The sequence below is a fragment of the Carcharhinus amblyrhynchos genome, chromosome 11 (genome assembly GCF_965287045.1).
Source record: "Carcharhinus amblyrhynchos chromosome 11, sCarAmb.v2.hapA, whole genome shotgun sequence".
Taxonomy (NCBI): domain Eukaryota; kingdom Metazoa; phylum Chordata; class Chondrichthyes; order Carcharhiniformes; family Carcharhinidae; genus Carcharhinus; species Carcharhinus amblyrhynchos.
The window spans coordinates 62,635,511-62,660,012 of record NC_137334.1 but is presented as its reverse complement, the minus strand read 5'-3'; the positions used below and the strand labels follow the sequence as shown (position 1 = coordinate 62,660,012).

Here is a 24,502-nt window from a genome sequence, read left to right as displayed (position 1 = left end):
CCTACTCCCTTTATTATTGGGACATCCTCGGCCTCTTCCCTTACCTGTACCCTCTCCTTAACTTTAGACCCTGTAATGTCACCTGCCCTCGCACCCCCCCCCCCCCCACCAATTAGTTTAAAGCCCTGTCTACAGTCCTATTTACACGATTCGCCAGGACTCTGGTCTCAGCATGGTTCAGACCAACCCCATCGCACCCGAACAGGTCCCACCTACCCCAATACTGATGCCAATGCCCCATAAATTCAAACCCATTCCTCCCACACCAATCCCTGAGCCACCCATTCACTTCATTAATCTTATCAACCTTACGCCTGTCTGCACTCGGTTCAGGCAGTAGCCCAGAGATAACCACCTTGTCGGTTCTACTTTTTAATTCCATTCCCAGCTTTTCATACTCCCTCCCCAGATCCTCAGTTCGCATTTTGCCTACGTCGTTGGCACCCACATGTACCACAATGACCGGATTCTCACCCTCCCACTCCAGGTTCCTCTGCAGCCCAGATGCGACATCCCGGACCCGAGCACCAGGCAGACAACACACCTTTCTGTGCACTTTGTCATTGTGACAAAGGATAGTGTCAATATCCTTAACCCCACTATCCCCAATCACTACTACGTTCCTTTTCACCTTCTCTTTGCCTATGTCCTGCTGCATCACTGTACCGTGTGCAGTTTGCTCACCGACCACACCTCCCTCGCCCTCGTCCACACTGGAAGCAAGAACCTCAAACCTGTTATGCAGATTGAGAGGCTGAGGCCTCCGCTCCCCACCCCCCTTCCTCCTCTCCCCACCCCCCTTCCTCCTCTCAGCAGCCCCCTTTTGTTCCTGACCCTTAGAGTTAGCCAGTCCAGGGGGGGTGGATGTTACTTGCACCCCATTGACAATGGCACCCTCTCTCCCCCTGATGAGCCTCAGCGTCTGTAGCTCAGAGGCCAGCTCATCTACCTTGAGCTGGAGCTCCTCCAGCAACCTGCACTTACTGCAGACATGGTCACTGGGAAGGACCCTGGGGTCCACCAGCTCCCACATCATGCAGAAACAACACATCACATGCCCCTCCATTACTCACTGTAGTAATATTGAAAATTTCCACACGAACTTACCTGGCCCTTTTTCTCCCCAGCCCCTTTTTCTCCCCAGCCCCTTTGCTCCTAAGCCCTAGTAGCTCATTCTGCTTCCCTCTCACTCCGCTGCCCGCTCCAACACTGCCCGCTGTCTACACCAGGCCTCCTTTTAAACCTGGCGCTGTTTTAAAGCTCCCCCACAACTCCCTGCTATCCACTCCCTTAGAATTCTTAAAGCGGTAGATACAAAAAGCCCGCAAAAATGCTTTTAAATGATTTAAACAGTTCTACAAGGTAAGTTCTTACTACGAAAGTGCTTTAAACTTATTTAAACAGGTTTTTAAACAGGTAATTTCTTATCTGTCTCTCTGCTCCTTCACTTGTCTGCTCCAGCAAACAACTTCTTAAAATCATTTTCCATGATATCTTGCTATATGTTACTTTAATTTCAGTCTACAATATTAGAATACAAAATTTGTAGTTTTTTTTACATGCAGATTTGTGGAAACTTGACATATTAAAGAAACAGCTTTGGGTTTATAACTGTAATAAATATTTAACAGATGGTTGTAGGAAGCAAACTATTAACAAAACTTCAGTTAAGTGCTTCGAAAATCGAATCAATATATTTGGAGAATTGTTTTTGATCTGAGAACGTTATACTGTTTAACAGTCAATTTCAGGAATGATAGTATAACAATACAATATTTCATTGACTTTAAAATTCAAGTATGTGTCCTTGCTATTTCTTTCGATATTTCATTTTCAATTAATTGATGGGGTGAGTTAACATTATTTAATATATCAAGTAAGTTAAATTAGGTGAAGAGAGCTCTGGGAAAGATCTTTTGCAAAACCCATAAGAATTAAAAAGAGAGATAGTAGACGGAATTTTCCGTCTCTTCCCGCCGGCAGGATCTTCTGGTCCCCTTGTCAGTGAATTGCCGCTGCGAACATCCCGGCAGTGGGTGTGGATTCAATGGGAAATCTCATTGGTGGTGGTGGTGGTGGGACCTCCCCCACCCCTCAACATCCGAGAAACATGCTGCAGAGGGAGGTGGGGGAGGGGGAAGGTTTGGAAAACCCCAACCCCAACCCCAAATAGCTGCATGTTAGCTTTCATTATTAATTTATAATTTCTCCTTTCCTGCCAGTAACCCAGACTACTTAACTGACAAGGGTGGTTAAACAGCTGACTGAATTTTTGGGCCCCATCAGGAACAGAGGCAGGCTGGTGACAAAAATACCTATATTAGCCATTGTGCAGATTTCCCCAAGCTATTCCCTACATCAGCTATTTTCACCAGGCCAGAGGGAAGGCAGCCCTATAATCCCACCCATTCCATACTTAAGCTAGTGAAGAGCTCATTAAGAACTTGTTAATGGGGAATGTTGTGATTGAGCCCAATTGAAAGGGTGAACAGCACAGCTCAGCTGCTGTGGTGGATTTTGTCACAGCTGTCAAAATGTGATCAGAGTCTTCAGAACAGGTTATTAAATGTGGATTGGCTTTAATTATCTTCAGCCAGAGAGAGGCTTCTGAATAAAAAGATTGTTCTTTCCTTTGTAGTTACAGATCATCAACCACACAGGGAAATGCCTCAAAGAAGAATTGTATAATTGTAATAACATTGAATTAACATAGCATAGTGGAGGTATGCGCTCTTCCATGGATCCTCTTTACTTGTTACTCGATAAAACTGACAGTAACCTTTAGTTTCTGTGCATATTAAACTCAGAATTCAGACATTCCTGTCAATGATTCCCACATTCCCACAGGGTGAGCAGTTGAAGCTCTTGCCCCTAAAATTAATTAACAACCATTAAATTGATATAAATTTTCATTTATTACACTATTATTTTCATTCTAAAAACTCTTGAAAAAGCTATACTTGATGATTGGGATTTTAATGATTACTCATTTATAATTATTGCTGAACAACCTCAGTGGTCCTGAAAAAAATATTTTTTTATCTGGGGAAATGTTGAACTTCCCCAGTCCATGATTTTAAAAATCCATAGATATTTAAAATAATAAATTTTTTAAAAAGTTTGTTTGTGATGTCAGCTTCTACTTTAGTCCAATGTGTTTTCTTTAATTGTTATTTTGTTTACAGTAAATTTATAAAGAAAAGAATGATAAAATATGTTTAGAATTAAAACACACAATGCCAGAAAAATTCAGTAGGTCTGGCAGTATCCATGAAGAGAGAAACAGAGTCAACATTTCAATTCTGTGTGACTTCTCTTCAGAACTCTGAAGAAGAGTCATATGGATTTGAAACATGAGCAGATGCTGCCAGTTCTGCTGCGTTTTGCCAGCATTTTATCTTATTTCGGATTTTGAGCATTTGCAGCATTTTGCTTTTATTTTAATAAAACTTGTTGTTCCTCCCTGGCTTGTTTGTCTGTGATTGATTGCTTAGCTTGCTTCATGACCATCATGGTGGCCAGAGTCCCCCTATAGTTGATACCAGGATAAAATTGACATCGGAAAAGATGAACTCTATGCCACAGAGCTCACTGGATCTTTGTGGGAAACTTCCTTTAAGAGCAGTGGTGAATACCATCACTTCACTGCTGATCACAAAATCAGGGCCAGTCACCTTCACTTTCAGGCAGAGGCAGCCTGCAGTACATGTGGCAATCAACCTTCCTTGACTCATGCAGAAAATTACATGGCACATTACTTCTCATTTGTTTCAGATTGTTTTTAAAGTTATCGTACATCACGTCAGCTAAGATGTATTTTTATAATTTTTATTGTTTTGCCTCAGAAGTAACCATTTTCTTTTGCATGTTTCCATTCTGTGTTTTGATGCAGGTAATTTGAATAAAGTATTATTATGGAGGTGGAGAAACATGCTTCTTTGCAGTTTAGCGACCTTGGCTGTACCTTTAACACACAGACAATTCTTCCTAAAGACAGACTGGTGGAAGAACCCAAACGTGGAAATGTGCCAAATCATTTACTGGAAACAAGTAAGATTACTGTGGAAAATAATAGAAGCAGCTAATAGTTAAAGTTTATTCATTAGTCACAAGTAAGGCTTACATTAATGCTACAATGAGGTTACTGTGAAATTAAATGTTAAGTACAGTCCCAACCTTGATAAAATAGCAGATGCAGAATTAACATTCTAGTGCAACTCACAAATATAATTTCTCTGTTTTAATTGTGACTAATAATTTGGGTGAAGTGCATAATCTGTCAGAATGCCTTTTTGTGTATATACTCAGTTCTTAGTTATTCTGATGTTTTTTGTACTAAAAACATTTAGTACTATCAAGTAAGTTGAATCAATTAGTAGTTAGTGAACACCTTCCAGGGTGGAGGAAAATTAAGAACATAAGAACATAAGAAATAGGAGCAGGAGTAGGCCATCTAGCCCTTCGAGCCTGCCCTGCCATTCAATAAGATCATGGCTGATCTGTCGTGGCTCAGTTCCACGTTCCCGCCCTCTCCCCATAACCCTTAATCCCCTCTCTTATCAAAAGCCCATCAACCCACTTCTTAAAAATATTTAGCGAGGTAGCCTCCACCACTTCAATGGGCAGAGAATTCCAGAGATTCACCACCCTTTGAGTGAAGAAATTCTTCCTCAACTCCGTTCTAAACCACCCTCCCTTTATCTTGAGGCTGTGCCCCCTAGTCCTACTGTCCTTTCTGAGCGGGAAGAGTCTCTCCACCTCTTATCCTATCCATCCCATTCATCATCTTATACATCTCAATGAGATCTCCCCTCATTCTTCTAAACTCTAACGAGTACAAGCCTAGTTTATTCAGCCTCTCCTCATAGCTCAACTCCGGCATCAGCCTAGTAAACCTCCTCTGCACTCCCTCCAAGGCCAAAATATCCTTGCGTAAGTACGGCGCCCAAAACTGCACACAGTACTCCAGCTGCGGCCTCACCAATGCCCTATACAGCCGCAGCAAGACCTCCCTACTTTTATATTCAATCCCCCTTGCTATGAAGGCCAGCATCCCATTCGCCTTCCTGACCACCTGCTGCACCTGCAAGCTGGGTTTTTGCGACTCATGCACAAGGACCCCGAGGTCCCTCTGCACCGTCGCCTGCTGCAGTTTTTCGCCCCGTAAGTAATAATCCTTCCTACCATTATTCCTACCAAAGTGGACCACCTCACACTTGCCAACATTAAATTCCATTTGCCAGTTCCTGGCCCATTTGCCCAGCCTATCTAGATCCTTCTGCAGACTCTCCACACCCTCCGCACAATTTGCCGTTCCACCAATCTTGGTGTCATCAGCAAATTTCGACACCATACACTCAGTTCCCTCCTCCAGATCATCGATATAAATGGTAAATAGCTGAGGCCCCAGCACCGACCCCTGGGGCACTCCACTAGTCACCAACCGCCAATCCGAATAGCACCCATTGACCCCCACTCTCTACCTCCTATTTGACAACCAATCCTCTATCCATGCTAACACCCTACCCCCAACTCCATGCCCCCTGACCTTCTGCAATAACCTCTTGTGAGGTACCTTGTCAAACGCCTTCTGAAAATCAAGAAAGACCAAATCCACTGGCTCTCCTCTATCCACCGCCCTAGGCACATCCTCACAGAACTCCAGAAAATTTGTCAGACACGACTTCCCTTTAACGAAACCATGCTGCGTCTGCTCTATCAAGCAGTTCCCCTCAAGATGCCTCGCTATTTCCTCCTTGATGATGGATTCTAACATTTTACCTACAACAGACGTTAAACTAACCGGCCTATAATTCCCTGCCTTTTGCCTGGCACCCTTCTTAAACAACGGCGTAACATTAGCCGTTTTCCAATCTTCCGGCACTTCCCCGGAATTACTTTTAAAACTTTGAATTATCAGCTTATTTGGATTAAGTGGCTTTGAATGATACCTAGTGCATTGCAGATATTAGCCAATAGCTTATTTTATGACACAGCAAAATCAATGTTCAGATTAGCTGTGTTCTGGAGTCTAAGTTTGGTGGCAGGCACAGTGGTGAGAGGAATTTCCAGTGGGACTGAGGTGGGGGTTTAGCTGTACAGGAGGAGCAAAGTCCATGCATGATTTGTGCTGTTCAGCTCATTACATATGCATCCATAAGGAACTTGCCGATTCTCATGTTGGGGATGGCAGGATCGCCGCCCCCACCATTATCTTTTGGAGTTGAATTTGCAGGCATCATATTTAAAGGACAGACACTGAAAGCCAGGAATTCCAGACTTTTCACATCACAGGAAGTATGGCACCATGGTTCAATGAAGCCTCCCTGGCAATTTCTCTCCAGGCCATCCAAAGTTGACAACTATTGTTTCCCTGGAATGACAACAGGCAGCTTTCCCATCTGACCATGCTGATCCAGGCAGTGGCTATAGCCAAGGTTAGTACTCAGCAATGTAGGAAAAGAACGAACAATCTGCTGTGCTCAACCAAGGTAAGTGGCACTATCTACTCACTGCAAAATGTCCCTTCCTAGTCCATCAAGCAGTGTAAGTGTGCAAGTGCACTGAAATGTCAGATAGGAGATGGAACCTGTGCACTGAATGTGAGCCAGCTACATCATGCTCTCAGTGTTCTATCAGTTGCTTAGTAGTCACTTACTGGAGAGGGCTCAGGAACTGGCAATGGCATGCCTTCTCCTAAACTTTCTATAAACCCATTGGGATGTAAGTCAACTATTTTGGCTTTCTTTAGGACATGAACATGCACAACAGGAGAGAGCAGGCTAAGACCAAAAATAGTCTGTCTGCTTCCCATATCCCCTCGTACCTCCTACCCATCTATTATGCCCCTTCATTCCTCCATTACATATACCTGCCTTGCCACCTCGCATCGTATGCCGCTTCCATGCCGCCACATTACATCACTCACTCAGTATCCATTCTGGATAGACCTAAGGAGCCATGTGAAGATGAAGTAAAATCTTTTGACAATCTAAGACAGCACTTAGTCAAAGACACTTGAAGCATACACAAATCTAATATATGAAATCCTTTCAAACAATTTAAATTCCTCCAAATGGTCAATCTGTTATAAGAAAAACAAATGAACTTCTATTCAAACATCAAAAACACTAATCTGTTAATAGCCACTTAAAACTATAAATCAGAATGTGAATTCAGCCCCTTGCTGAGTTCAGTGTTTTAGAACTTTTGAAACTCAGCCAAGCATTCATAATGGGTTCAGCCATCATAATAACGACATTCAGAAAATGTTAACAGTTAAATCTGTTGAAACAGTAGAAACAGATGCTAATGGTTCCTTTTCCTAAGCCAGACCAGATAGCCTGTCAATCAATGCATTCCAGTAGTGCATGTTTATTTGGTTATCCGTAATTGACAGCTTGTTTTTCATGTTTGAGAGTCTGGACAATTAAGTAACTTCAGATCGTGACCTTTATTACCCCTCAAGATTGTTTACATATCCTCCATCAATATGTGATTCCCACACTGCAGATTAAAGCCTTTGAAACAGGCAAAATGGGAACTCTTTGAATTCAGTATTATTGCCAAAAGACCTTTCTGAGTTCATGTTTCCTGTCTGTGTGATTCACTTGCCATCAAAAATGGGGAAATGGGGATTGTATTTCCACATCTGGGTGCCATCCACTATTTTTAAAGGTTTGAGTCAGCTGGATTCTACAAAAATCCATGCTATTTGCTGAAAGATAGATTGCATAGGTGGCATTTATGTATCCTGAGTATCATTTATAAAGGTTGTAGCTTGCAAATACTTTTTGGTGTGATCTTGTCTATTTTTAGTAGTAAAGGATTTATTCTTCTGGGAACTCTTATTTTATATTTTTGCACACTTCATTGCAGAGATTTTTGCCACGTTACAGAGAAACAATGTGATTCAGGCTCTCCCAGCAGTGTTGCATTTTGGAGGTTATGAGATTGGAAAACATCATCAACAGATTCTGGTAAGCTGTAAATAAAAGCAAGACACTTTCTAATGACATGCCAAATGAACTCTGCTTTTCACTCCTTTATCAATATGTAGAAGGTAATGTGCAACTGTACAACATATCTTTCCAGCACTACTTCATATGTGAACTGACTATGAACATAGAACATAGAACATTACAGCGCAGAACAGGCCCTTCGGCCCACGATGTTGCGCCGACCAGTTACAAAAACAATGACCCACTAGCCTATACCAATCCCTTTTCGTCCATAAACCTATCCAGAGATCTCTTAAACGCCCCCAAACTAGACGCATTTACAACTGCAGCAGGCAGGGCATTCCAATCCCTCACCACCCGCTGGGTAAAGAACCTACCCCTGACATCCGTCCTGTAGCTACCCCCCCTTAATTTAAAGCCATGCCCCCTCGTGCTAGCTTTCTCCATCCGAGGAAAAAGGCTATCACTATCCACCCTATCTAAACCTCTAATCATCTTATATGTTTCAATAAGATCCCCTCTTAGCCGCCTTCTTTCCAACGGAAACAACCCTAAATCCCTCAGTCTCTCCTCATAGGACCTCCCCACCATACCAGGCAACATCCTAGTAAACCTCCTCTGCACCCTCTCCAACGCCTCCACATCCTTCTTGTAATGCGGGGACCAGAACTGCACACAGTACTCCAAGTGCGGCCGCACTAGAGTAGTGTACAGTTGCAACATTACACTGCGACTCCTAAATTCAATCCCCCTACCAATAAACGCCAAGACACCGTATGCCTTCTTAACAACCTTATCTACTTGATTCCCAACTTTCAGGGATCTATGTACACACACACCTAGATCCCTCTGTTCATCCACACTATTCAAAGTCCTCCCGTTAGCCCTATACTCGACACATCTGTTGCTCCTACCAAAGTGAATTACCTCACACTTCTCCGCATTAAATTCCATCCGCCACCTCTCGGCCCAGCTCTGCAATCTATCTAAGTCTTCCTGCAGACTATGACACCCTTCCTCACAATCTACCACACCTCCAACTTTGGTGTCATCAGCAAATTTACTAATCCACCCAACTATACCCTCATCCAGATCATTAATAAAAATTACAAACAACAGTGGCCCCAAAACAGATCCCTGAGGCACACCACTCGTAACTGTACTCCATGATGAATATTTACCATCCACCACCACCCTCTGTCTCCTATCTGATAGCCAATTCCTGATCCAACTTCCTAGATTACCCACAATCCCATACATCTGCATTTTCTGCAGAAGCCTACCATGGTGAACCTTATCGAACGCCTTACTAAAATCCATGTATACCACGTCAACTGCCTTGCTTCATGTGTGAACTGAATTTGCTTCATGTGTGAACTGACTGTGGTCCGTGTGAACTGACTATGGTCCATGTGAACTGACTATGCTTCATGTGTAAACTGGATTTGCTTCACGTGTGAACTGACTATGCTATCTCAGTTTTACCTGTGAAAGTTTTTGTCTGTTATCTGCATCAAAACATTAGCCAATCATCTTCATTTTTTTATTGTTTTCAAGAGGTTTTTATTGTTTAGTTTGTTGTGCTTCTTTTGTTAATCAGTCAATTTCTGCAAAAACATTTCTCTTCAGTTTAAATTTCCTCTCCAGTCACATTCTTTCCCTAAAAAAAACTTTCCCAATCATTATCCAGTGACACATTCCCTGAATAAGTGACAATATATCATTAAAAATAAAATCAATTGCACACCAAAGATACCAAAATATTCACAAAATCAAAACCTGTGGAGTGGGAAAGGAATCATGAACTAAAATAATAAAATAAGGGATATGCCTATGTTTATGCAAAATGGGGGGGAGAGAGAGAGTATTGGGATAGGGAACAAATCTCTGAATGGAGAAGAAAGATTTAAAAGCAGAGAAACTGGAAAAAGGCAAGAACTCCACTTCTGCTCAGGCCCATCAATATCCTTTTGCTCAAGCTCTTGATCATGTTTTTTAAACTAATAATACAGGTGAAAGAAAGAAAACAAAGTCCAAGTACTGCCTATGACTTGATATTGCAATCCCCATTTATTTGAAACTGACATCTTGTGCATCAACTATTAAGTATTCAATCATCATGTTCTCCACAAACCTCATAAGACTCTTATAAATCTATTCCCCTACTTCTTGCCGGAGGAGGTCACATACAACTTAAGACAGGAGGCTTATACTGGAGATGGAAGAGCCTGCCACCTCTTCTGCCACCCTCTCAAAGAAAGGGTTTTTGGCATTTGGGGCAGGAGTAGAGTCAAGGCAATGGTGACTCCAGAAAGGAGGTGAGATCATGTGTGTTTTCATACACTTAATCCTCTTCCCTTCTGACTTCTATTTCATTCCAAAAATACTTTAAACTCCAGATGTTTTCACTGCCTTTTAAATACCATTGATGAGGTGGCTCTCTTACTGATTAATACGGCATCACATTGTACCAAGTTTAACATATGGCAAATGAATGACTAGGTCATTGGAAAATTTGAAAAAAGTATTAAACCTTTTAAATATTCCCAAGTTCCACTTCTAATGTCAACACAGTGTTAAGACCAATAATAATATATGGTGGAGGAAGAATATAGCAGCTGGTTTTTTACTTTCAGCAAGTTTATTCTTCATAAAGCTCAGTAGAGTTACAAACTCCTTATTGTTCCCCCAATCCCAACAGTCTCACTGTGCATACTTACCTTCTTTGGGAAGTTAAGCCAATGATCATCTCCTATCTCTGACAATGCAATTAGCTTAACAATGTAATTGCCAAAGCTTGCAGTTGCTTTTACATTGACACTTATCCATCTTATTCAGTATGGTGGCAGGTGGCACACTTCTGGTAAGAAATGTGTACGAGCTTGCAGTCTGTCATATTTGAATCTTGAGAAGCTGATCGGCATTAAAAAACAGACGCTGCACATCACGTTTCTGGTTCATCACATCCTGGCTCAGGTTTTTGAGATGGGCAGAGGTCTTTTAGGAAAATATTAGAAATTACAACATGGGAACAGGCCATTCAGCCCAATCAATCCATGTTATTATTCGCTCTCCTTGCAAAAAATTCTGAACACAGATACCTACCCAATTTCCAAACCTCTTCAGTCCCTTTTCCTTCTATAGCATCAACAAATTTAATTCAGAACATGTAGTATAAGTGTCTGAAACATAGAGGGCTAATGAAAGAACACATTGCCCTACCTAGGGGACATTCTAGTATTGCACAGAGCCATGCATACAAGCAAGCATGGAAACAGCTCTCAACTTGGACCCTTTATTGTATATCTACATAATCCTTCCAGTTAATACATACACAGATAACCTACTTAGAGCTACAAGGACTTCATTAAGACATAAAAAATGATAACAAGCTTCCTACAACAGAATGCACCTTTAAAAGAGCAAAATGAAATGAAAGAAGAGGTAGAAGAGGATGTAGAAAGAATCAAAGAGAGGAGAGAGTAAAGACAGAAGTGAGATGACTTGGAAGGTGCACAATAAAAGGAGATCAACTTTTATATTTAACCAATGCTTCTGAGAATTAAATAAGCTACTGAAGTTAAACTGTTAGACTGGGGGAGGGCTAGATACAACCGGATTAGGCAGGATCTTAAAGATACGGACTGGGGTAAGCTGCTTGATGGCAGGTCGACGCTGGGTATGTGGGAGTCTCTCAAGGGAAAACTAAAATCTTTGCAGGAAAGGCACGTGCCGGTCAAGAGGAAGGATGGGAAGGGTAGGATTAGAGAGCCGTGGGTAACTAGGGATATTGAGGACCTGGTCAGGAGGAAGAGGGAGGCGTACATTAGATCTAGGCATTTGAGGACAGAGATAGCGTTAGAAGAATACAGAGAATGTAGGAGAGAACTTAAAAGGGGCATCAGAAAGGCAAAAAGGGGCCATGAAATGGCTTTGGCGGGTAGGATTAAAGAAAATCCTAAGGCATTTTACTCCTATGTTAGAAATAAAAGGATGGTTAGAGGGAAGATTGGCCCTCTCAGGGACAGAGGAGGGGAACTATGCTTGGAGCCTGGGGGAATGGAGGAGATCCTGAATGAATACTTTGCGTCGGTATTCACGCAGGAGAGGGGCCTGATGTCTGGTGCTGTGCTTGAGGAGTTTGAGGATCCGTTGAGGGATATAGTCATCACGAGGGAAGAAGTGTTGGGACTCTTAGATAGTATAAAGACGGATAAATCTCCAGGGCCTGATGGCATCTATCCCAGGCTGTTAAGGGAGGTGAGGGATGAAATTGCTGGGCCTCTGACGCAAATCTTTGTCTCTTCTTTGGACACAGGTGAGGTCCCAGAGGATTGGCGCATTGCAAATGTAGTACCGTTGTTTAAGAAGGGTCAGCGGGATAACCCAGGGAATTATAGGCCGGTGAGCTTGACTTCAGTTATAGGCAAGCTAATGGAGAGGATCCTCAAGGATAGGATGTATGAACATCTGGAGCGCTGCAATCTGATCAGGGATACGCAGCATGGCTTCGTTACAGGGAGGTCGTGCCTTACGAATCTAGTGGAATTTTTTGAAGAGGTGACAAAAACGGTTGACGAAGGACAAGCCGTTGATGTTGTCTATATGGATTTCAGTAAGGCGTTTGACAAGGTCCCTCATGGTAGGCTGATAGAAAAGGTGAAGGCTCATGGGATACAAGGCCAGGTATGTAGATGGGTGGAGAACTGGCTTGGGAGGAGGAGACAGCGAGTAGTAGTGGAAGGCTCCTTTTCCAATTGGAGGCCTGTCACCAGTGGTGTGCCGCAGGGCTCGGTACTTGGACCTCTTCTATTTGTGGTATATATTAATGACTTGGAAGAGGGGGTAGGTGGTGTGATCAGCAAATTTGCTGATGACACCAAGATGGTTGGATTGGCGGGTACTGAGGAGCAGTGCCTGGCAATGCAACAGGACATAGACAGGCTGGTAGATTGGGCAGATAGATGGCAAATGGAATTTAATCCGGAGAAATGCGAGGTGATGCACTTTGGCCGGAATAATGTGGAGGGGAGTTATACGATAAAAGGTAGAACTATCCGGAGTATAGATACGCAGAGAGACCTGGGGGTGCAAGTGCATAAGTCCCTGAAGGTGTCGGTACAGGTGCAGAATGTGATGAGGAAAGCGTATGGTATGTTAGCCTTCATAGGAAGAGGTATAGAATATAAGAGTAGGAGTTTGATGTTGCAGTTGTATAGAACATTGGTTAGGCCTCACTTGGAGTACTGTGTCCAGTTCTGGTCGCCGTACTACCGGAAGGATGTAGAGATCCTGGAGAGAGTGCAGAGGAGATTTACCAGGATGTTGCCTGGTATGGAAGGGCTGTCTTACGAGGAAAGATTGGATGAACTTGGGCTGTTTTCCCTTGAGAGACGTCGGCTGAGGGGGGATCTAATAGAGGTTTATAAGATTATGAAGGGGATAGATAGAGTAAATGGTGGTAAGCTTTTTCCGCTACAAGAAATGGATAGAACGAGGGGTCACGGGCTTAGGGTGAGGGGGGCTAGGTATAAGACAAATATTAGAGGGCAGTTTTTCACGCAAAGGGTAGTGGGGGTGTGGAATGCACTGCCGAGTAAGGTGGTGGAAGCAGGCACGCTAGGGTTGTTTAAGAGTCACTTAGACAGCCATATGAGCAGGCTACATATAGGGGGATATAGTAGGCCTTACTGAACATTGTAGGCTTGGGAATACATTTTGCCTCAGGAATGTTAGTCTTTGCCTGTTTAATAATGAATTTTTTTGTCTCCACAGGCATTTAAGTCCAGCAAGGGGCATGCAGGCGGCAGGTTGTAGTGGGCTGCTCTTGGATGTTGCTTCGGGAGTTGCCTATTGCTTCATGTCGTTAGTGTGCTTAAACTGGACCATCTCGAGGGCAACATGACAGCTCAGAGACTATCTCTGTTGCTGTGCGGACACATGGATTTGGGCCTGTGTCTGTGGGAGTTTGCACGTTCTCCCCGTGGTTGCGTGGGTTTCCTCCGGGTGCTCCGGTTTCCTCCCACATCCCCCAAAGATGTGCTTTTAGGCTGATTGATTGGGTACTAAAATTGTCCCTAAATTGGACCTCCCTGATCCTCGCACGTTAGACGTAGACTAAAATCATGAATAGGTCACTGAGATAGTAGGACGGCGGCGCGGGCTCGTTGGGCCGAAGGGCCTGTTTCCCGTGCTGTGTTGTTCTTTGTTCTTTGTTCTTTGTTCTTTGAAGCAACCATCAATGAAGACTATATCATTACTGAATATTGTTGCAGAATAATAAACTACTCACTGGAATTTATAATAGCTCTAAATTAGAGTTATAAGTTAAAGCTAAGATGATGAATGGGATGGATAGGATAGAGGTGGAGAGACTCTTCCCGCTCAAAAAAGACAGTAGGACTAGGGGGCACAGCCTCAAGATAAGGGGGAGGCGGTTTAGAACGGAGTTGAGGAGGAACTTCTTCACTCAAAGGGTGGTGAATCTCTGGAATTCTCTGCCCGTTGAAGTGGTGGAGGCTGCCTCGCTAAATATTTTTAAGAAGCGGGTTGATGGGTTTTTGATAAGAGAGGGGATTAAGGGTTATGGGGAGAGGGCGGGAAAGTGGAACTGAGCCACGACAGATCAGCCATGATCTTATTGAATGGCGGGGCAGGCTCGAAGGGCTAGATGGCCTACTCCTGCTCCTATTTCTTATGTTCTTATTTTGAACAATGAAGTATGTAATTTCAAAAACTAATCTCATTAAAACTCATTAACACACCCTCTTCAATATCTGCTATCTACTACTGTTCAGATTTACTGCATTGATCATATCCTTACTAAAGATATGGGGGTAATTCTCTCAGCCGGCTGTGCTGCTTTGGTAGCGCTAGGTGCTACAGCCTCCATAAGTCTCTGAGTACCAGATTTCCAGCACTGTCAGTTCTGCACCAGAAATCTGCATGGAGCTGCATTATTTATTTAAATCAACATTTAAATCTATTTAACGTATCATTAGGACTGTGGTCTCGCTAGCATCCCCCCACCCCGCCAGAAGTGGTTCACACAAGCAGGGTTTACTGTGGCTCCCCAGTTGCGGGGAGTTAGCAGCCGACCCCACTGAAGTGAAGGGGAGGCCATCGAGGATCCCAGGGGTCGGGGGTTACCCCCAGGCATGGCCATTTTGGCATTGCCAGCCTGGGCTCCTTGGCACTGCCTAGGGGGCAAAGTGCCAATGCCCAGGGGGCACCCTGACACTGACAGGCATCAAGCAAGGGGTCAGGGCCTAATGGAGCCTCCTGTGGCCACTCTACAATTGGACTGGGAGGAAGGCCAGCAATCGGGACTGGCCATCAGGGTGGGGTGGGCATGGTAACTGGACTGCCTAGCGGGGTTGGGGAAGGGAGGTGTTTGGGCTGCCATTGTGGGGGTGAGGGAAGATCAGGACATCAGGGCTGCTGGTGGGGGTGAGATTGAGGCAGCGTGGGGGGTGGGAGGATCAATGCTGGCCTGTGTTCGCTAGGCCAGTGATTGGGCCATGGGAGGTATGGAAGGGCAGTGTTGTAGGGGTTGCAGGGCTGGCCAGTGATTGAGCTGTCCAGCAATCAGAAGGCCAGCAGTGTGGGGCTACTGGACATGCGCAATCCCAGCGCTGACAGATCGGCGCAAGTGCAGTGACTCGTTCAGTGCTATACTGCTGGCCTCTTCAGCGGGCAAAGGCCCCACCCACAATTTTTGGAGTGATTTACATGAGTGCACTTTTCAGTACATAGAGGGTGGGAGATTCACTTTGAAACGTATGCTGAATAAACCAGTGGGATTTACTCCAATTTGTACGTGAATTCGACGCTTAGAATTTTTTTGGTGGAATCACTCCCATACTAATTACAATATTTTGCTATTTCCAACACTATATATAATTGGAAACTGAACAAACAAACATATTAAGAAAATACGATTCCACGGCTTTTATTGAGCTAGTTAGTCTTATTTTGAAAAAAATGCAAAGCAAATTGTTTAAGGTAAATTGTAACAAAACATACGCTGCAATGTAAGTACTAATTATGAACAATTGAGCTGCGGTAAAAATTGGTTTCCAGTGTTTGCAAACTCTATTGTCAGTATTAATTAAGTGATTTTAAATGTATGTATCTGAGAATCTTGTAAACTGGTGCAACAACAATAACCTTGCTCCCAATATCAACGAAACAAAGGAGATAGTCATCGACTTCAGAAAGCCTAGTGGAGAGGACGCCCCTGTCTACATCAATGGGGATGAAGTAGAAATAGTCGAGAGCTTCAAGTTTTTAGGTGTCCAGATCACCAACAATCTATCCTTGTCCCATCAAAGCCCACCAATGTCTCTGCTTTCTGAGGAGACAAAGAAAATTTGGCATGTCCACTACAACTCTCACCAACCTCTACAGATGTACACAGAAAGCATTTTTTCCAGTTGTATCACAGCTTGGTATGGCTCCTGCTCTGTTCAAGACCTCAATAAAGTACAAAGGATCACGAATGAAGCCCAGTCCATCACTTAGACTAGCCTCCCATCCATGGCTCTGTCTGCACTGCCCACTGCCTCAGAAAAGCAACCAGCATAATCAAGAACCCCACGCATCCCGGACATACCTTCTTCCACCTTCTTCCATCAGGAAAAAGATACAAAAGTCTGAGGACACATAGCAACTGACTCAAAAACAGCTTAATCCATGCAGGAATCAGACTTTTGAATGGACCTACCTCATATCAAGTTGATCTTTTTCTACCCCCTAGCTATAACTGTAACACTTCATACTACACTCTCTCCTTTCCTTCCCTATGTATATAATGCTTTGTCTGTATAACACGCAGGAAGCAATATTTTTTACTATATTTTAATACATGTGACAATAAATCAAATCAAGTCTGTTTTTACTGAAATAGAAATCGATTACTCTATGCATATTTAATAAGTAATAACGTGGATATTGTACTATACATTGAAAATTATTATAAAAATTTTAAATGCAAACATTCTTAAATAAATGTTTCTTTACAGAAACTGATTAACATTTCTCCAACAGCGACAAATGTTCATATTCTGCCACCACAAACAAAATATTTCCATATCAAGTATACCAAAAAGGTAAGTATTCCTTCTCATTTTTAGTTTTATTAGATTGTATGTTTGCCATGTACCTCTTCTATGATCATGCAGAGATGTTTTGGAGAAAAGATTTTCACTGACATAGTCTCTTTGAGATACATAGTGCAACTTTACCTTTATTATCTTAAAGTTTGTATAATTTATTTTTGTTATTATCTATCCTGTAATGAAGTTATCTATCTGGTAATGAAAAAACCTATCTGTCCTTAAAAAGGAACAATTGTCACCTTTGAAATAATCAAGAGAATAGAATAGATTGTCCACTTATTTGCCAGTTTTACTGCAGCCTGCAGCTAATAGAATCAAGGCGCTAGAAATGGCTGCTGGGGATAGTGGGGATTCACAACTATCTGGAATTGGATAAAGGCACAAGGGCATTATATATGAGAAAGATAGAAAATTGATAAGGACATCAACAGAAATGTTAACATTATCTGGAGTGGATGGCAACTTGTTCTGGGGCAGGTAGTAGGAGCATGATATCATGTGGGAATTTGAGACAGGGATAGACAGTGATATGGAGATTAGGACTAGGGATACATTCTACAGAAAGATGGTGATGCAGGGAAATAAATTTAGAGTGAACTTAAGAAAAGGGAAGACAAGGAAATTGACTAATGGAACAGTGTAGATTCACTTGCAGAATCACTAAAAATATGGCAGAGATTGAAAAGGAACACAAGTGAAAAGAATTTGATATTAGAATCATTAGATGAGGAAAGAGATCTGTGATGAATAGTTATATAAGTCCTTGAAGAAAACTGGGAGGCACGGAGATGGGTTGAAGTTTGAATGTGGTGGAGGAGTTTGAGAAATAGATGAAAAGACTGACGTTGGATTTGGTGATGGGTGCAATGCGGCAACATGGTGGTTAAGGTGGGATGTGCTTTAGGAAAAGAAGCCAAATAGGAGATATGGTGAGGGAATGTGAAATGTTCTACTGAAAAATAGATGCCCAGATATTAGAGAGGAAACTTTATTCAGTCTGCCCTGATTTCAAATCTGATCATCATCATGAAAGAACTGTATATTGTGCAATGTAGTACCAACTGATTTTCAATGCTTAAGTTGAGCATTAACTAAGAATTGCGTTGAACAATAAAGCTCTTTTATGTAGTGCTGTATTACCAACTTATTTTAGATTTTTATGTGTCTTGTAATTTATCTCACAGAATCATCTGGTCCCTGGAATGTCATTTAAAGTTACTGTTGATTTCTGTCCAGATGAATGGCGATATTACTATGACAGCATTCGCATTCATTGTAAGGTGAGTCTGTAAATTATTTTCCACTGATGTCTATTGTACAATCTGAGTTTTGTTTTGGTCCACATTCCTGATGGTAATGTTGGTCTAATCTTGTTTTCATTTTTACCTGAGTTATGCTTGAGAACCATATGATGACTCAGTACAATAATGCCCATGTATTTATTTGTCTATCTTTCTCTATGGAAAATAAATTGAGAATAGACATGCCTTGATCATTTAGATGATGCTTGCTAGAATAAGGCAGTTGCCAAAGTTTATGTGATGCAATGCAAAACAGATTGTAAATTAGAAGTAGAATTTGAAGAAATGAAAACCTTTCTGTGGCTATGTGGTCTTTTTATTCTTACCTGCCTCCTGTGCCTTTAGCCTGACATCTCGCTGACCTATTGCAACTCACCCCATTTTTCAGTCTGTGTTGCTCACCAAAAACCATCTATTATAGGTCAGTGACACTACCTGTTTGTTTTAGCATAGAATGGTATTAGGAGCATGTGGATGCAAAGACCATGATATGATTAAGAATCAAGTCATTGATCTGACTAGATCATGACAAAAGGTGTGTGAGCACTAAGGTAATCTTATGCACTTGGGTTTCACAGCATGTGCAATAGAAAGTCAAGTTGAAGAGATAGCTGCACCCATTGGACTGCTTAGTAATTAATTGAACTTAATTGTCAATGTTACCAGGGTGACAAAGCTATGCATGTATGATAATATAGATGGTCAGAGTTCCATTACCTTGCACATAATATTATGTGAGGAACTGGCGGAAATCCTTGGGCCCAGGAGTGGCTATGAGGACCATTCTGAGAGACCATAACAAGAATGTAGTTATCTCAAAGTAACTCTATTCCTGATTCATTTTTCTTCTTTCTCTGTGGCAAACTGAAGCAAAAAGACAAAGAAAAATATATAATTGATGCAATGATATTCACATTGACTACTACAATTTGAGACTTATTGTAGGTTTTTCATTTGCAAAACAAGTGAACGAATGTTAGAATGCCTCTAGCTTAAACTATAACAGGCACTCTCATTGTAGCTACTTGTTTTCACACGTTATAACTCTATGTTAAGGTTCGTTAGGTTGCAAATTATTGGGGGACTGCGACATCTTTTGAGTTTCCTCATTTTAACACTATAATTACTGTAATATTTTGCAGGAAGATGAGACTCTACTTGTTCCTGTGCATGCTTATCCGGTTGCAAATATAGTGGAGTTTCCCACTTTCTTAACTATAAATGATGTCCTTCTTGGGCAAAGGTAAGTTTATAATATTACTTTTAATTACTGAAAATCTTCACAGTTGAGTTAAACTTTCTGCTTTTTGAGTTGGATATTACTTGAATATGATACAATGTGGTGGCTGCTCCTCAGTAAATTAGAAGTGGCATCTCTTCTTGGTGAATAGTCATGTGTCATTGCATATATGGTGGCTGGCTTACACTGTATCCCTTCATTATCAAATTTTCCTGTTATTACTGGCTGAATGATGGTGTATGTCATCTTGATTGCTTTGTTTCAACTGGTGTTCTGATATCAACAGGCTATACAAAGTTGTGTTTTTGTAGCTGATAGTTCACATTCGCATATCTCGTGTTCATATTTAAATGTTGCAAGCAGATCTGACAAAGGATGAAAGAATCACATATTGATCTCATTTACTGTACATTTCTATGCAAAATGTTTGATTTCCATTGTGGCCCACTTGCATATTGAATGGAAGTCATCACAATGATGGACATCATCAAATTTGTTCTGTTTTCATCTCCTTTGATATATTAGCCCCACATGTTCAAAATTATGAATGATTTTGATGAGGTAAATAGGAAAAAGTATCTCCATCATCCTATGAATTGGCAACTTGTGGGCAACATTTTGAAATAATTGCCAAAAGAACGATGATACAGAGAATAAGATTGTTTACATTGTGTGTTGCTAACAAGTAAACATAAGAAATAGGAGCAGGAATAGGCCGTATAGCTCCTGGAGCCTGCTAATGGAAAGTATTGCAAGAAATATTGGTGAAAGTAGTATTTCCTGTCTGGAAAATTGCCCTTTGTAAGTGTAACTTCCTTGCTTTTGTTCCCCGTTCTCCTGTGTATAAGGCTGAGGTATGCCTTTTTAAAAGCCTTCTCAACTTGCCCTGTCACTTTCAAAAACTTCTATGCATTTGTCCCTGGTATTTCTCTTAACATTAGCTATTCTCCAGGCCTCTAGGACCACTCCATATTTAACAAGGATTGCACAATTGTGGCCAGAGCCTCAGCAATTTTCACCTTCACTTTCCCAGCATCCTTGAGTGCATTAATCCTGATGGGCTGATCTTCTAAGTGTTGCCACCCCTCAAGAACACTTTGCCTAGTTGTATCCCATCTAATTTCTCTGCTGCTTCCTCTTTACCATGGCATTGGCAGCTCAGGAAGACATGGAAAATACTCATTTAATTCTACAACCAGAATCTTTGCTCCACAGGAAGATTGTTAGTGTCAAGGTCCTTCCTTTTACTGTGTATATGTTTATGAAAAACTTCTGGCTTTCCTTTTATGTAATCCACTAACCTATTCTCCTGCACTCTCTTTGTTCGTCTTATTTCCTGCCTCAGTTCACCCCATGTACCTTTCAGCTTCGTTCTCTATTGAATTAAAAGCATGACATTTGTTGTAATGTTCGATTTCCTGTTTCATTTTAACCTCTGTATCATCAGTCATTCAGCAATCTCTAGCTTTGGCTGCCTTTCCTTTCCCCTCGTGTGAATCTTCTAATTTGTCTGAGAATCTTCTAATCTTTGATTGCCTCTCATTGATCAATTACTGTTGCGCCTGCCAATCTTTGTTTCTAATTTTTTTGGACTTATTCCCCATTTAATTCACTGAAATTAGCCCTCCGATAGTTTCATATTTTCAGATTTGATTTTTCCCCTTTCCTTTTTCCATAGCTATTCTAAATCTAATGATGTTGTGATCCCTGGTTCCCAAATGCTCTATCAAAGATATGTGCTCCACTTGCCCCATTTCATTGCTGAAATCTAGATTCAACACTGCTTCATTCCTCATTAGGCTGGAAACACACTGATTAAGATAGTCCTCTTGTACACATTTTGATTCTGATGAAAGTTTATCAAACTGAAACATTAACTCTCCTCTCCACAGATGCTGTCTGACCTGTTGAGTTCCTCCAGCCTTTTCTGTTCTTATTTCAGATATCCTTTCGCCTCTTTGGCTTCATACTATTATTTTCCAAGTCAATATTAGGATAATTGCCATTTCTCTGAATACCTTAGCCCCCTCATGCAATTTGCCTCCAAATTTGCTCATTTATCTGTCCACCTATTTACTCTCCTATAGAGTACACCTAGTAATGGGGCACCATTATTTGTCCTTAATTCTAATCAAAGAGATACATCTTTGAATTGTCAAGTACATCAAATAGTAACTTTTTTTTGCTTAAGGCAAACATGGAATTTCCAACAGCAGAAACAGTAGGTAAAATGACATGAGATTGTAATGATGGCCAAGACACAAAAAGACCTCGCTGTTCTTCTTTAAATTGTATCAGGAGATCTGTGGTCATCTGTACCACAGCAACATACAAACAGTTCTTTCAACAAAGGGCACTTCAGCTGAACAGGCTACAGAGTTTTGGTTTAGAATCTCATCTGAAACACAACACTTTTGTTCATGAAGCACTCCCTCCCTGATGAACTGGAGTCTCAGTTTAGTCTTTCCTGAAGTACGCTTGAACTCAGACCATTATCTTCAAGAAGAGAGCACTACCAACTGAGTCAGAAGATTTAGCAATGACTGAAAGCTTGCTCAAAAATATATGGGGAAGACTTTGTGGCTTACAACTTAAAAGAGGAAAAAGGCTAATGTAAAGGAGGACAAAACCTATGGAGTTTTGGAGGAATTTGTAGACTGAGGATGACATTTTCGAATCCCGCCTGCCCAGGACCAGAAATTCCCACCCAAATCAACAGACCTTTTGCTTGTCCATCAAATTGTCCATCCCACCAGTGATGATTCCCATGGTAGAACAAGAAGATTTAGGCATTAGAGTGAGCAACAGTTATCCAGGTTTATTAATGAGGTGAATGAGGGAATAGGGAGTTGCACATCCAGGTTTGCAGATTAGTCGGGAGAAACAATAGGAGTGCAGATAGGATGAAAAGTTGCAAAGGAACATAGAGAGAATGGCCTAATCCTTCCAGTATTCCAATCATTGGAGATTTGGCGTAAGCTGGGAAATGTGTGTCAGGGCCCAGTGGCAGTCATGACGCACACACATTCTGAAATTGCCTGGGAACTTCGATGGGTTGATTTGTTTTGCCTGGCACCTCCACGAATGTTTCCAGCGCTGTACTCAGTGTCAGAAACATGAGCCAGACTTACCTGCATGATTACCCTGAAAATGTTATATTGATCAATACCTGGTCTAACTCAGTTCAGTAACTGAACTGAGCACAACAATTGACTCCCATCCCATCGTTGCACACCCCCCCCTCACTGCTCCAACTTGCCTACCTGTGTTCCCACCACTCCCCGATCTGACTACCCAAACAACCTGATCTGACTCTCTTTCTCACCACTAATCCCCAGACTCAACTCAACTACACCCCCAACATGATTGAACAACAAGTCTACAGATGAGCATGAAACCATTATTGATTGTCAGAAAAAAAAACATCTGGTTCACGCATGTCCTTTAGGGGAGGAAATCTGCCATCCTTACCTGGTCTGGCCTACATGTGACTCTGGAGCCATAGCAATACAGTTGATTGTCAACTGCTTTCTGCCAGCTAGGATTGGACAATAAATGTTGGCCAGCCAACCATGCCCATGTCCCAAAATGAATTTAAAAAACTCATAGACGTTCAGACATAATGTTTTTCAGTTGGGAGTGGACCAAGCCATTAGATTCAAATCACTTTGGACAATGGACCCTGGCTGAGAAGGGAACTACACTGGCCATATAATTTAATCACTTTACACAAGGGACTTGGGTTGAGGGTTTCCCGATTTGCTGTGACTATATTGGTAACTAGCCAGGTTGGGAATGGAGTACACGTGATGAGCAAAGTTTTCCTTTGAGCTTAAATAAAGCTTTTCTAGGGCTAGGGGACAGACAAGAGAGACAATGAGTAGAATTTTTCCAATACCATCTGCTGCCAGGATTGTCTGCTCCTAGAAGAAGTCAATGGGCTTTCAGCTGGGCTGCCGAATCTCCTGCAGTGAGTGCCGCTACAACAGGGCTGGAAAATCCCAGTACGTGAATTGTTACAGTGAGAAGAGAGCTCATAGTTCCTCTTGCCCTCTCCAGCCATTCTGCAAGGTTGTGCCCTGCTGTATCTGACCAGCCAAACACCACAAGCGATATCTTCAATGCAAACCAAGCAGCTGCTGACAATAAAGGAAAAACAGAGGTCATCTGTCTCTGTGATGCAGAATCCAGAAAAGCATCCCTCAGTTAATGAGCCAGCCTTTGAAGCTATGTATGTAACAGAGATAAGTACTATAGACATTCCTACATGAATGTGATAAGAGAGACTGAATTCATTCTGACACAGCATTAGGTTGTCCAGCTGGGTCCCACTGCCAGAGGGACAACAGCCAGTTTAAGTGGCAGTCCTATTTGCCAACCCCTTGACATGGAGAGGATTAGAGAACAAGCTACTGATTACCTGTTCAGGCGTTAACAAGTGGCTCAAGCAAACCATGCCATGTGAAGACACCTCATCCAAAAGCCGCAACACAGTTGGAAATTGAAGGCATAAACTTTGCTGCGGAGAAACAAGGAAAGTGGAAGGAGAGAGAGCAGAACGCTGGCTCGAGAAATCTCCTTCCTCAGGGAACTTTTATCCTCTCTATCCAAAGACCAATGACTCCAGGATTGGCCTGTTGAGTCAACTGAGGACACAGAAACCATGAACCCTGGGTGATATCATCCTCATTTTTGAGGAACTGATAGTGACAATGACCTGGTAAATTTGGAGCAGAGGGTAGAAACAGTTCCAGAAAGATTGCCAAGAGAGACAGGCTCAGAGTTTTCTTCATACAGCCAACTAGTTCCAGCAGAAACATTACGCAGAAAGCTAATTTAGTCTGTGAACAGGGAAAATGTGAATTATTTTGTTATGTTTGA

General features: G+C 42.0%; 1 protein-coding gene across 1 annotated transcript in view; it reads left to right on the top strand.

Moving 5' to 3' along the window:
• The window catches only part of cfap221 (cilia and flagella associated protein 221), a 121,184-nt gene that overhangs the window by 15,814 nt on the left and 80,868 nt on the right, over positions 1-24,502 (top strand). Inside the window, exons 2-6 of the mRNA XM_080199266.1 lie at positions 3,893-4,050; positions 7,879-7,979; positions 16,985-17,071; positions 18,265-18,360; positions 19,524-19,624. Coding sequence (XP_080055392.1) covers positions 3,915-4,050; positions 7,879-7,979; positions 16,985-17,071; positions 18,265-18,360; positions 19,524-19,624 — 521 coding nt within the window. The 5' untranslated portion in view covers positions 3,893-3,914. The remainder of the gene's footprint in view (positions 1-3,892; positions 4,051-7,878; positions 7,980-16,984; positions 17,072-18,264; positions 18,361-19,523; positions 19,625-24,502) is intronic.